Source organism: Dipodomys merriami, unplaced genomic scaffold, assembly GCF_024711535.1.
Source record: "Dipodomys merriami isolate MVZ:Mamm:240054 unplaced genomic scaffold, mDipMer1.0.p SCAF_613, whole genome shotgun sequence".
NCBI lineage: Eukaryota > Metazoa > Chordata > Mammalia > Rodentia > Heteromyidae > Dipodomys > Dipodomys merriami.
This window is the reverse complement of record NW_027206195.1, coordinates 480,563-493,563: the sequence shown is the minus strand read 5'-3', so window position 1 is coordinate 493,563 and position 13,001 is coordinate 480,563. Positions and strand designations below refer to the sequence as shown.

Sequence of the window (13,001 nt, the reverse complement as noted above, 5' to 3'; positions counted from 1 at the left end):
GTGAGTCACTTCTGCCCCCATTTCACTGTTGGGACGCGATCACATGACCATGCTAGGCCACAAGGCAGGCTGTACAGTATAAACTACTTGTTGGTTTTTCAGACAGGGTTTTGGTATGTAGCTTAGACTGGCCTAATGTTTCCTGCTTTGATGTCTTCTGGGATTACAAGTGTGTGCTGCTATACCCAGGTAAGAAGTTGTTTGGTTTTTCTTTTCTTTTCTTTTCTTTTTTTTGTCGGTCATAGGGCTTGAACTCTGGGCCTGGGCGCTGTCCCTCAGCTCTTCAGCTCAAGGCGAGCGCTCTACCACTTGAGCTACAGCGCCACTTCCGGTTTTCTGGTGGTTTATTGGAGATAGGAGTCTCACGGTCTTTCCTGCCCGGGCTGGCTTTGAACCGCAATCCTCAGATCTCAGCCTCCTGAGTAGCTAGGATTATAGGCGTGAGCCACCAGCACCCGGCTTTGGTTTTTATTTTCAACCCCTTGAGGTCCCACATATTCCTACTCTATTCATTGTTTTTTGTTTGTTTTTTTTTGTCAGTTGTGGGGCTTGAACTCAGCCTGGGTTCTATCCCTCAGCTCCTCAGTTTAAGGCTAGCACTCTACTGCTTGAGCCACAGTGCCACTTCTGGTTTTCTGGGTGATTTATTGGAGATAAGAGTCTCATGGCTGGGCGCTGGTGGCTCATGCCTGTAAACCTACCTACTCAGGAAGCTGAGATCTGAGGATCGCGGTTCAAAGCCAGCCCAGGGAAGAACAGTCTGTGAGACTCTTATCTCCATAAACTATCAGAAAACCAGAAGTGGCACTGTAGCTCAAGTGGTAGAGTGCCCGCCTCAGAGTTCAAGCCCTAATGCCAGACAAGAAAAAAAAAAGTCTCACAGACTTTCCTGCCTGGGCTGGCTTTGAACCACAACCCTCAGATCTCAGTCTCCTAAGTAGCTAGGATTACAGGTGTGAGCCACTGGCACCCTACTTCAATTCCTTGTTATACCTGTTTATGATCAGCCAATTCTCTCTCTCTTTTTTTTTTTTTTGGATCCGGTAGTGCGGCCTGAACTCTGGGCCTGGGTGCTGTCCCTCAGCTCTTCATCTCAAGGCTAGCGCTCTACCACTTGAGCCACAGCACCACTTCCAGCTTTTTTCTTTTTTATAATCAGCCAATTCTCTACTGAGCTTAGGTCCTTCTGAAAAGACCATAACATAGAAGCCAACATACTACCATGATGGAAGTTTTTCTTCCTAATGAGAATTTTAGGCTGTTGGAATGTCCAAGTCACCACAGGAGGCAACCATTTCAGTGTTTTGTCGTCCTCAGTAACATGGATCTCCATTTTTGCAGCCTTTTTTTTTTTTTAATTTAGCCAGGGGCTAAATTGAACTCAGGGCCTCACATTTGCTTGGCTTCTTTGCCTGATTGGTATTCTATTACTTGAGTCATGCCTCCAACTCTGCCTTTTGCTGGATTTCTTTTGGAATGGAATTTTATGGATTTTCCAGGCTAGCTTCAAATATCAATCAGATTTCCAGCTTTCATGTAGCTAGAATTACAGGTATAATCAAGCCACCAAGCCAGTGTCAGCTTTTTATGACAAACCAAGTTCCATTTCAGTAACAATTTCTGTGTGAATTATGGCAAGCTAACTGCTGCAGCAAACCAGCCGCAAATGTCAGTTTATCAATTAAACCTTACTTCTGGGGCTGGGAATATGGCTTAGTGGTAGAGTGCTTGCCTAGCCTGCCTGAAGCCCTGGGTTCGCTTCCTCAGTACTACATAAACAGAAAAAGCAGCTTTTTTTTAGTAGTTTACTGGATATCAGAGTCTCACAGGTTTTTTGAGTAGTGTATTGGAGATAAGAGTCTCACAGAGGGTGCTGAGAATGAATGTAGCTTAGTGGTAGAGTACTTAGCATGCATGAAGCCCTGGGTGTGATTCCTCAGTACCACATAAACAGAAAAAGCTAGAAGTGGAGTGGTGCTGTGGCTCAAGTGATAGAGCACTAGCCTTGAGCACAGAGGCTCAGGGATATTGCCCAGGTACTAAGTTTAAGCCCAGGGCCGGCCAGCGACTTTTCTGTCTGGGCTGGCTTCGACCATGATCATCAGATTTCAGTCTCCCGAGTAGCTAGGATTATAAGCATGAGCCACTGGTGCCCAGCCCAAGCTATGTTTTTAAGATTCTTGAAGAACTTAAATTGTCTTGGGGGAGTTAAATAACCAAGGTAGAATAATTGTTTTGTGCTTTGTGTTCCACGAGGTCTTTATTTGAGAGACTCAGTGTACAGACAGCTAGCTGGCTAAGCAGGGAATGGCTCAGATAAACCCCTGCCTCTGTGGTTGTCCTTCCTTACCTGCCTAAAAGTATGAGCATAGAGGCTATTTCTAGTTGCTGTTCAGATTTCAACCTTTGCTATTCAGTTTCATTTGAAATGAGATTTATAGTATTTGAGAAAGAAAGAGCTCTGGTTAGTAAGAGTAGAATGGAAAGAGGGTATTCTTGACTGAGAAAAAAAAGGGAAGTATTAAAACACCATGAAGACTGGGTTGGGCTCAGTGGTAGAGTGCTAGTTGAACAATTCTCACACCTCAAAAATAAACTAGGCTCAGCACTGATGGCTTATGCCTGTATCCCTAGCTTCTCAGGAAGCCAATATCTGAGGATTAAGGTGTTTTGTTTTTTTTTTTTGGGGGGGGGAGTCCGGTCATGGGACCTGAACTCTGGGTCTGGGCACTGTCCCTCAGCTCTTCAGCTCAAGGCTAGCGCTCTACCACTTGAGCCACAGCGCCACTTTGGACTTTTTTCTTTTTTGCTTATGTGGTGCTGAGGAATCGAACCCAGGGCCTAAGGCATGCAAGGCAAGCGCTCTACCACTGAACCACCTTCCTAGCCCATGAGGATTAAGGTTTGAAGACAGCCCAGGTTTAAAAAAAAAAATCTATAAGACATTTATCACGCCGGGCATCGGTGGCTCACGCCTGTAATCCTAGCTACTCAGGAGGCTGAGATCTGAGAATCGCAGTTCAAAGCCAGCCCGGGCAGGAAAGTCTGTGAGACTTATCTCCAATAAACCACTAGAAAGCTGGAAGTGGTGCTGTGGCTCAAGTGGTAGAGCGCTCACCTTGAGCTGAAAAGCGCAGGGACAGTGCCTAAGCCCAGAGATCAAGCCCTACCACCGACAGAAAAAAAAAAAATTATCACCAATGAACCAGCAAAACACCAAAAGTGGAGGTGTGGTTCAAATAGCAGAGTACTAGCCTTGACTGAAAAGGTTAAGGGACTGCTGGGCGCCAGTGGTTCAAGCCTGTAATCCTAGCTACTCAGGAGGCTGAGATCTGAGGATTGCGATTCAAATCCAGCCCAGGCAGGAAACTCGGTGAGACTGTTATCTCCAATAAACCACTAGAAAACCAGAAGTGGTGCTGTGGCTCAAGCGGTAGAGCACTTGCCTTGAGCTGAAGAGCACAGGGACAGTGCCCAAGCCCAGAGTTCAAGCTCTAGGACTGACAAAAAAAAAAGGGCGGGGGACGGAGATCAGGCTCATAGTTCAAGCTCCAGTACTGGCACCAAAGATAAACACACAAGCCTATAAAAAACAAAGAATCAAGGAGGAAAAAGCATGGGGGAAGGGGTGGTGATTATAGCCAAAAATCCATGCCTATAGCTTCCAGGAGGAAAATGTAAGGGTAGACAGTCATTTATAAGTAGGAGCCAAGGAAATAATGCTGTGGCTTAAAGTGGTAGAGTACTAGCTTTGAGTGAAAATGCCAATGGACAGCACCCAGGCCCTGAGTACAAGCCCCATGACTGACAAAAAATTAAAAATTAAAAATAAAAAAAGTTTCAAGCTTGGCACTGGTGGTTCACACCTGTAATCCTAGCTACTAAAGGGGTTAAAATCTGAGGATTGCAGTTCAAAGCCTGCCTGGTCAGGAAAGTCCATGAGATTCTTATCTCCAGTTAGCCCTCAGAAAACCAGAAGAGGAGTTTGTCTCAAAGTAGTAGCACACTGGCCTGTCCCTGAGTTCAAGCCCCAGGACCAGCAAAAAAGATAAAACAAAAATAAAATTTGGACTCCTTTCTTCCCATCCTGTGTCCAACCCATCCAACTTCAAGCTGTAATAGAAACCTGAACCAGTAGGCAGCATCCCTCCTCACCCAGGGAAGCAGCAGATCCCCCCTGCCCCACCCTCCTTCACCTGCATGCTGTCCTGAGCTCTCTGCATCTGTGAGAGTGTACAAACCCAGCTGGAATGCCTCCAAAGCCCCTCCTTACCCCTCTGCCTTCACTTCCTACTTTCCTCCCCTCCCCCTCTCTGTGATCCTACTCCCAGCCAGGGCCCTGGAACTGCTCTTCCTTCACCTAGAATGCTCCTCCCTTAGATGCTTCCTGGTTTCATCTCTCATTTCTTTCAGGTCTGAGTGTGTGTGTGTGTGTGTGTACTGGAGCTTGAACTTGGGGCCTTGTGCTCCCTCTCAGCGTTTTCACTCAAAGCTGGCATTCTACCACCTGACTCACACCCCACTTCTGACTTTTTTTTGTGATTTCTTGGAGTCTCATGGACTTTCTTGCCTGGGCCTAGGCTGGTTCAAACCATGATCTTAGCCTCCTGTAAAGCTAGGATTACAGGTGTGAGCCAACAGTGCCCAGCTCAGATCTTTTCTTAAGCTTTACCTGTAAGGTCCGCTCCTGGATGGCCAGCAGACTCCACCCTCCTTGCAGCAAATTCTCCACCCAGTACCTGCGTTACCTAGGCAACTGGGACACCTGGAAGAGGTCACATCTGCATCCGCTGAGGTCACATCTGAATTTGATGTGGCCACATCTTTCTCCGCCCATACCCTACATAAGGCCTAGCGCAGGCCCAGACTCTCTCTTGCTGCTCTTTTCTAGCTCTTTCTATCTCGCTGCTCTTTTCTAGCTCTCTCTGCTCTCTCTATGCTCTAGCTCTTTCCTCTCTCTTTCCTCTCTTTCCCAGCTCTCTCATTCCCAGGCCTTTCCCAGCCACGTGGAGTGTCAACCTTGCCTGGTCCCAGCAGGTCTACTAAATAAACCTATCCCTTACCTGAATACCACGTGACTGGTGCTGTTCTTACTCGGCTACTTCTTTTTAAAAACCTAACATTACCTAATAAGGCCTTTCGCCTACTTCTTTATCTAAAATTGTAGCTGCTATCTAAGGGACAGTTCCCAAGTCCTGAATTCAAGTTCTAATACCAGCAAAAAGATAGATGAAAAGATAAAGATATAGATAGACAGACAGACAGAGAGAAAAGATAAAGAGAGATAATAACTGATATATTACATATATACAGATCTCATTATATTCCCAGGCTGGCCTTTAACTCCTAGGCTCAATTCCTCCTTCTATATCAGTGTCCCAAGTAGCTAGGACTACAGGTGTATGTAGCCCTAAACTCTTCACCTCTTCCCCAGGGTTTTTTCTTTGTCTTGTTTTTGTTTTTGCCAGTCACAGGGCTTGAACTCAGGACCTGGGCACTGTCTCTAAGCTTCTTTTGCTCAAGGCTAGCGCTTTACCACTTGAGCCACAGCACCATTTTCAGCTTCTTCTGTTTATGTGGTACTGATGAATCGAACCCAGGGCTTCATGCATACTAAGCAAGCATTCTACCAGTAAGCCACATTGCCAGCCCCAACGGGTTCCTGAGATAGAGTCTGGCTCAAGCTGGCTCACAGTCTTTCTGCTTCAGCATCCCAAGTGCTATGCCAGGATTACAGGTGTGCTCTACCATTCTGATTTCCTTTTCTTCTTTTAAATAACCCTCTCGAATGACTTTTTAGAGATGAAACTGACAGAATTTTTTTCCTGCCTTTTTTCTCTCTGAGGCAGTCTACATCACTGCAAAGAGCACTAGTGGCTCACATCTGTAATCCTAACTATTCAGGAAGCTGAGATCTGAGTATCCTGGTTCAAGACCAGCTCAGGCAGGAAAGTCCCTTAAATGTTTTTTTTTTTTTTCTTTTGGCCAGTCCTAGGGCTTGAACTCGGCCTGGGTACTGTCCCTGACCTTTAGCTCAAGGCTAGAGCTCTACCACTTGAGCCACAGTGCCACTCTGGCTTTTTTGAATAATTTATTGGCGATGAGTCTCACAGACTAGCTGGGTACCAGTGGCTCATGCCTGTAATCGTAGCTACTCAGGAGGCGGAGATCTGAGGATCGAGGTTCAAGCCAGCCTGGGCAGGAAAGTCCAGGAAACTCTTATCTCCAATAAACTACCAAAAAACCAGAAGAGGTGCTGTGGCTCAAGTGGTAGAGTGCTAGCCCTGAGCTGAAGAGCTGAAGAACAGTGCCTAGGCCCAGAGTTCAAGCCCCACAACCGACAAAAAAAAAAGTCTCACAGACTTTTGGCTGGCTTCACACCGCAATCCTCAGATCTCAGATGCCTGAGTAGCTAGGATGACAGGCGTGAGCCACCAGAGCCTGGCTCCAATGAGACTCATCTCCAATTAACCATAATCCAGAAGTAGCTATGTGGCTCAAGTGGTACAGGGCCAGCCTTCAGTGAAAAAGCTAACTGAAAGCATCCAGGCCCTGAGTCCAAACCCTAACACAGGCACCAAAAAAATAAAATGGAATATTAAGAGGCCCCCACACCCCTCTCTAGGTTCTTTTTTTTTTAATTTTATATTATTTTATTTGAGAATATACTGTACAGAGGGGTTACAATTACATGGGCAGGATAATGCATACATTTCTTACCAAGCATTGCAGCCTCCTCTTTTGTTTACCCTTCACCTCCCTTCCCAGCCTCCCCCCTCCCCCCCACTCTCTAGGTTCTTGCCTGGCCTCCCATCTTGCCTCAACTGATGGCACTGAGCATTGTGAGACTTACAAGAAGACAATATTGAACACATACACATTGAAATCCTTTGTCCTGTGTCACTGATTTGGAAGCAAAGGCGGAGAATGACTTGCCTGTGGCCTTGGCATGAATCAGTCCAAGCTTTTAATTCTTGTTGCCTTTTGACTCAGAGTCTCATGCACCTCCCATGTGACCAGCCAAGTCTTGCACAACAAATAAATGGGCTTCAATTGTAAATGTAAATGACTCCCAACAACAGAACTAAGAGGCATTCTGTGTTTTCCTGGCAGTGTATGTCCCCTGTCAGAACTCGGCACAGAACCATTACCTATGCAGGAACACACCTGACCTCTTCTCAGGCTTGTCAAGCCAGTCATCTCTCTCTTCTCCCACCACTGCATTCCAGTGCAATCTTAGGAAACCTGGTGGGTAGGGAAATGGTAAGTCCTTCTAAAAGCTGGATACCAGTGACTTGCACCTGTAATCCTGACTATTCAAGAGGCTGAGATCTGAGGATTGTGGTTTGAAGCCAGCTCCTGCTGGCAGGAAAGTCCATAAGAGTCTTTCTTTTATTTTTTTTTTTGGGTCCAGTCATGGGGCCTGAACTCTGGGCCTGGGTGCTGTCCCTCACCTCTTCAGCTCAAGGCTAGCGCTCTACCACTTGAGCCACAGAACCAGTTCCGGCTTTTTCTGCTTATGTGGTGCTGAGGAATTAAACCCAGGGCCTCATGCATGCAAGGCAAGGACTCTACCACTAAGCCACCTTCCCAGCCCCTCCATAAGAGTCTTATCTCCAATAAACCACCAAAAAGCTCAAATTAGAGTTGTGGCTCAAGTGGTAGAGCACTAGGCTTGAGTGAAAAAGCTCAGGGACAGGGGCCCATCAACTGCCTGGACATTGATGAAAATGAACTAAGCAACTGGAGAGTGGTGATGGGAGGGAGGGAATGAGAGAGAAAGAAGGAACAGCTGGTACTATGCAAAAGGATAGAAAAGTATGTAACACCCGATTTGGAAGAAACTGTCTTATTGTTAAAGTTTGTAGAGTTCATAAACTTTGTAGATTAAGATGATGAGGATTATCACAGTGAAGGTTAAAATGTGTTTGTGACCTTAGCTAAGTATAACTATGCCACAGTATTGTGAAACATATGTAGTCACTTAAATTCAATAAAGAAATAATTGGAGAGAAAAAAAAAAAAACTCAGGGCCAGAGGCCAGGCCCTGAATTGACCATTTCCCGCCCCCCTCCCCCCCAATGTACATGGAAGAAAATAATACAGCAGAAATGTCACCACCTTTCTTGTGTACATGACTAGCCAAATGACACCTCTGGCATATACCAAGGAAGATAAATCCTTGAATCATCAATGCATTCCAGTCATGAAGAGCCATTTGTTAGAAGATTGTGTCCAGCACTTGCTATTCAACAGCAGAAAAGAATCACAAAGCTTCCTAGTTCCTCTTTGGGGCTAAGGAGGTTTTCATGAGCCAGCATTATATCCCACAGGTTGGGATGTGCAGACTCAATGGCCAGGAGGGAGGAAGTAAGAAGGGAGTCATTCAGGCTGAACTTCTTCCACCTTGCCACACTTTTTTTTTTTTTTCCAGTCTTGCAGCTTGTACTCAGAACCTGGAAATGTCTCAGTGCTTTTTTTGCATAAAGTTGGCACTCCACCACCTGAGCCTCAGGGCCAGTTCTGGCCTTTTCTGTTTATGTGGTACTGAGGAATCGAACCCAGGGCTTCATGCATGCAAGGCAAGCAGTCTACCACTAAGCTACATTCCCAGCCTCCACAAATACCTTTGTACATCTGGCTAATTTTTCATCAGTCAATGTAATGTGTTCTCTCTGCCCAGATATCAACTGTAGTCTTGATTTTCCTTCTTTTTTTTTTTGGGTGTGTGTGTCTGTGTGTCAGTCATGGGGCTTGAACTCTGGGCCTGGGTGCTGTCCCTTAGCTCTTCAGCTCAAGGCCAGCATTCTACCACTTGAGCCATAGCACCACTCCTGGTTTTCTGGTGGTTAATTGGAGATGAGTCTCATGGACTTTCCTACCTGGGCTGGCTTTGAACTGTGATCCTCAGATCTCAGCCGCCTGAATAGCTAGGATTATAGGCATGAGCCACCGGTGCCTGGCTCCCTTTTTTTTTTTTCTCTTTTTTTTGGGACTTGAACTCAGGACCAGGGTGCTGTCCTTGAGGTGTTTTTGCTCAAGGCTAGTAAGCCACAGCTCCACTTCTAGCCTTTTTTGGTGCTTACCTGGTGCTTAAAGAGTCTCACAACCTGGCTGGGAAGGTGGCTCAATGGTAGAGTGCTTGCCTCACATGCATGAGGCCCTGGGTTCAATTTCTCAGTACCATATAAGCAGAAAAAGCCAGAAGTGGTGCTGTGGATCAAGTGATAGATTGCTAATCTTGAACCGAAGAGCTGAGGGACACCTCCTAGGCCCAGAGTTCAGGCCCTACAACCAATAACAACAACCACAAAAGAAAAGAGTCACAACTTGTTTGTCCCAGAGGGCTTCTAACTACAATGCTCATATTTTAGCCTCCTAAATTGTCAGGATTACAGGATTACAGGGTCTGTAATCCCTCCTGTAAAAGGGATTGGATTTAATTGCTCAAGCAGGTATTCTACCGCTTGAGCAGAACCCCCAGTACCGCTTTTTTGCAAGTTATTTTGGAGATTGGACCTCAAGGACTTTCTTGGGGGGGGGGAGGGTCCGGTTGTGGGGTCTGAACTCTGGGCCTGGGCACTGTCCCTCAGCTCTTCAGCTCAAGGCTAGAGCTCTACCACTTGAGCCACAGCACCACTTCTGACTTTTTTCTTTTTTGCTTAAGTGGTGCTGAGGAATTGAACCCAGGGCCTCAGGCATGCAAGGCAAGCACTGTACCACTGAGCCACCTTCCCAGCCCCACCTCAAGGATTCTGCCTACATTGTCTTCAAAACACAATTCTCGGGCCGGGCGCTGGTGGCTCACGCCTGTAATCTTAGCTACTCAGGAGGCTGGGATCTGAGGATCATGGTTCAAAGCCAGCCTGGCAGGAAAGACCTTGAGACTCCTATCTTCAATAAACCACCAGAAAACCAGAAGTGGCACTGTAGCTCAAATGGTAAAGCACTCGCCTTGAGCTGAACTTGAGCTGAGGGACTGCGCCTAGGCCCAGAGTTCAAGCCCCATGAAGGACAAAAACAAAACAAAACAAAACACAATCCTCTGGGTCTCAGCCTCCTGGGTAGTTAACTAGGAATGTCACCCAAGGCTTCCTATCCTTATTTTGTCCTCTTCCCAGACCCATGGAAATTATATTTTATTTTTCTGAGTTCTGTGTGAATAGAAAATCCTTGGGTTTAATTGCTATAGAAATTTTTTTTCCGGGGCTGGGAAGTTGGCTCAGTGGTAGAGTGCTTGCTTTGCATGCATGAGGCCCTGGGTTTGATTCCTCAGCACCACATAAGCAAAAAGAAAAAAGCCGGAAGTGGCGCTGTGGCTCAAGTGGTAGAGCGCTAGCCTTGAGCTGAAGAGCTGAGGGACAGCGCCCAGGCCCAGAGTTCAGGCCCACGACTGGACCCCCCCCCTGCCAAAAAAAAAGAAAATTTTTTTCCCCTAAAGGTTAGCCCAAGTCCTAGAAGTTGACTACAGTCTGCAAAACTGTGAAGACATTCTTGGCCCAGAAAAGTAGATAAATATTGGGATCTGAATCCCGGGTTTGTGTCTGGGCTCTATCACTTGCAGTATGATTTTCAGGCAAATTCCTGAACTCTTGACTCTTGAGGTGTTTGTAGCAGAGGCTGGTGTGAGTCCACAGGAGGCAGAGTCATGGGTTCCCTGCAGGGTAGAAAGTCTGACCTTCATCATTCGTGCCAGGAACTCCTGCAGGAAGGCCCAAAAGACCTAATGAATGTAATAATCCAGGTTTTCTTTTTTGTTTTCCTGAGTTTTTTGATGGCCCCTTATCCAGTGACATAAAAAGAAAAAAATTTGGGCTGGGAAGATGGCTCAATGGTAAAGTGCTTGCTTTGCATGCATGAGGCCCTGGGTTCGATTCCTCAGCACCACATAAGCAGAGAAAGCAGGATGTTGCACTGTGGCTCAAGTGGTAGAGTGCTAGCCTTGAGCTGAATTGCTGAAGGGCAGTGCCCAGGCCCAGAGTTCAGGCCCCATTACTGGCTAAATAAATAAATAAAATTAGAAGGTTGTCCCACTATCTTTGGAAAACAAGGATTTGGTGAGGGGTTTGGATGTGGAGGTGGAGTCCCTCTCCTACTGGCTTTCAGATTTGGAGGTGTCTTGGGGCTCAAAGTAGCTTGAACAGAAACTAGGGAATGGTGTGCAGTCAGGGCAGAGAACTGGAGGTCTGAGAATTGAAAGAAGGGACTAATGAGTATTAGGAGTAAATACTTTATTTGGGGACCAAGTAAAGCTGGAAGACTGCGAACTCTGTAGAGTGCTGGTGAGTTTGGAAAGAGGTTGACATGGCGGGTCTCGGGTCTGGGGGTCTCAGGTATGGAGGGAGGACCGGGGCCCTCGGGATAGGGAGGGGCTGAATTAGTGGGTGAGAGTGGGAAGCAGAGCCAGGCCGCTGATACCCTCAGGCCTGGAGGGGCTGCTGGTCTGGGCAAGTCCTGGGGGTCTGTGTGGGCCTGGTCTGTGTGAGTCTCAGTGTTTGTGGGGGGAAGGAAAGGGGGTCCCCAGATGTGTGGGTCCCAGGGCCTATTGGCCCCACTTCTTTGGGTCTCCGGACTTGTGGGACCCCAGGTCTGTAAATCCCTGGGATCGGTGGGTTCCAGGTTTATAAGTCTGCTGGTCTCTGGGATCTCTGGGTCCCAGGTCCGTGGGTCATGGATCTGTTGGGCCCTGATATTTATGGGTCCCAGGTCTGTGGGCCCAGGATCTGTGGGTACCGCGTCTGTAAGTCCCTGGGATCTCTGGGTCCCAGGCCTATGGATATCTGGAATCCGCGGGTCCCCGAGATGCGTGGGTCCCGGTCTGCGGGCCCCGGCCCGGGAATCGCGGGCGGGCGGCGGGGCGCGGGTCCCCGTGGCGCCGCCCTGCCTGACATCAGTTCCGCCGGCGGCGCGCGCGGCCTCCTCCCTCCTTCCCCGCCCGCCGCGCTCGGAGCCGCCGGGCCGGGGTTGGAACGAGGCCCGGGCGGGCGGGCGGGCAGGCGAGGCCGGGCGGCGGGCGGCGGGGCCCGCGGCCGGCACGACGGAGCCTCCGCACGGCCGGCGGCAGCGGTTGGCGGCGGCCCGGGGCCCGCGGCGAGGGCGGCGGCGGCGGGGCGGCGGCGGCGCCATGGAGCCGCGGGAGGTGAAGGACCGGATCCTGGAGAACATCTCGCAGTCGGTGAAGAAGGTGAGCGCGGCTGCGGCCTCCGCGACCCGAGGGACCCGGAGGACGCGAAAGACCCGGCCCCGCCCGCCCGGGCCTCCGCGGCCCCGGCACCCGCTCCGGGCCGTCGTTGAAGGCCGGCACCCGGGTCCGGGCAGCCCCGGGCGGACGGGGGGAGCCCGCAGCATCCCTGCATCCCGGGCGCAGGCCGCGGGACGAGCCCCGGCTTCCCCGCCCCGTGACCCCGCGGCAGCCCCGCGGTCCGCGAAGTCCCCGGGCGACCTCGCCGGGATCGCGGTTCTCGGGCAAGGTGACCGCGGGCTGTGCCAGCCCCACGGCGGCAGCGAGGCGGGTTGCGCGGTGATCCGACCGCGGGCGCCTGCTCGAGGGGCTGGCGGAGCCGGGGTCGGGGCCGGGCACCGGGCCGGTGGCCGCGCCTGCCACCCCAGCCCGGGGAAGCCCAGCCGGAGGATCCAGTTCAAAGCCAGCCTGGCTTTGAACCCGGGACCCTGGCTCAGAAAAGAACGAGGAAAGCTAGCATTTACAATGAAGTCAGCGTGTCGGGGAGAAAAAGCCCCACCGTGGATGAATTCACATCCGCTGAGAACCCAAGTGCTCAGCCAGAACGGAGCTTTTTTCTTTCCCTATTTTGATTTCTTGGTTCACCTGCTTGGCTGAGGAACGGGTGAGAGTGTGAGAGTGTGTGAGTGTGTGTTAGGTAGAGGGACTCAATAGTTATTTTACTACCTACAGGCATCAAAACAAGAAAATTACACACACACACACACACACACACACACACACACACACACACACACACACACACACACACACACACACA

At 49.3% G+C, this 13,001-nt stretch overlaps 1 protein-coding gene across 2 annotated transcripts in view; it reads left to right on the top strand.

The window, feature by feature from the left end:
- Positions 1–12,006: 12,006 nt before the first annotated feature.
- The window catches only part of LOC138814819 (pleckstrin homology domain-containing family M member 2), a 41,415-nt gene continuing 40,420 nt past the window's right edge, over positions 12,007–13,001 (top strand). For both annotated transcript variants that reach the window (XM_070003898.1, XM_070003897.1), the window contains exon 1: positions 12,007–12,184. In XM_070003898.1, the coding sequence (XP_069859999.1) occupies positions 12,125–12,184 (60 nt within the window). In that variant the 5' untranslated portion in view covers positions 12,007–12,124. The remainder of the gene's footprint in view (positions 12,185–13,001) is intronic.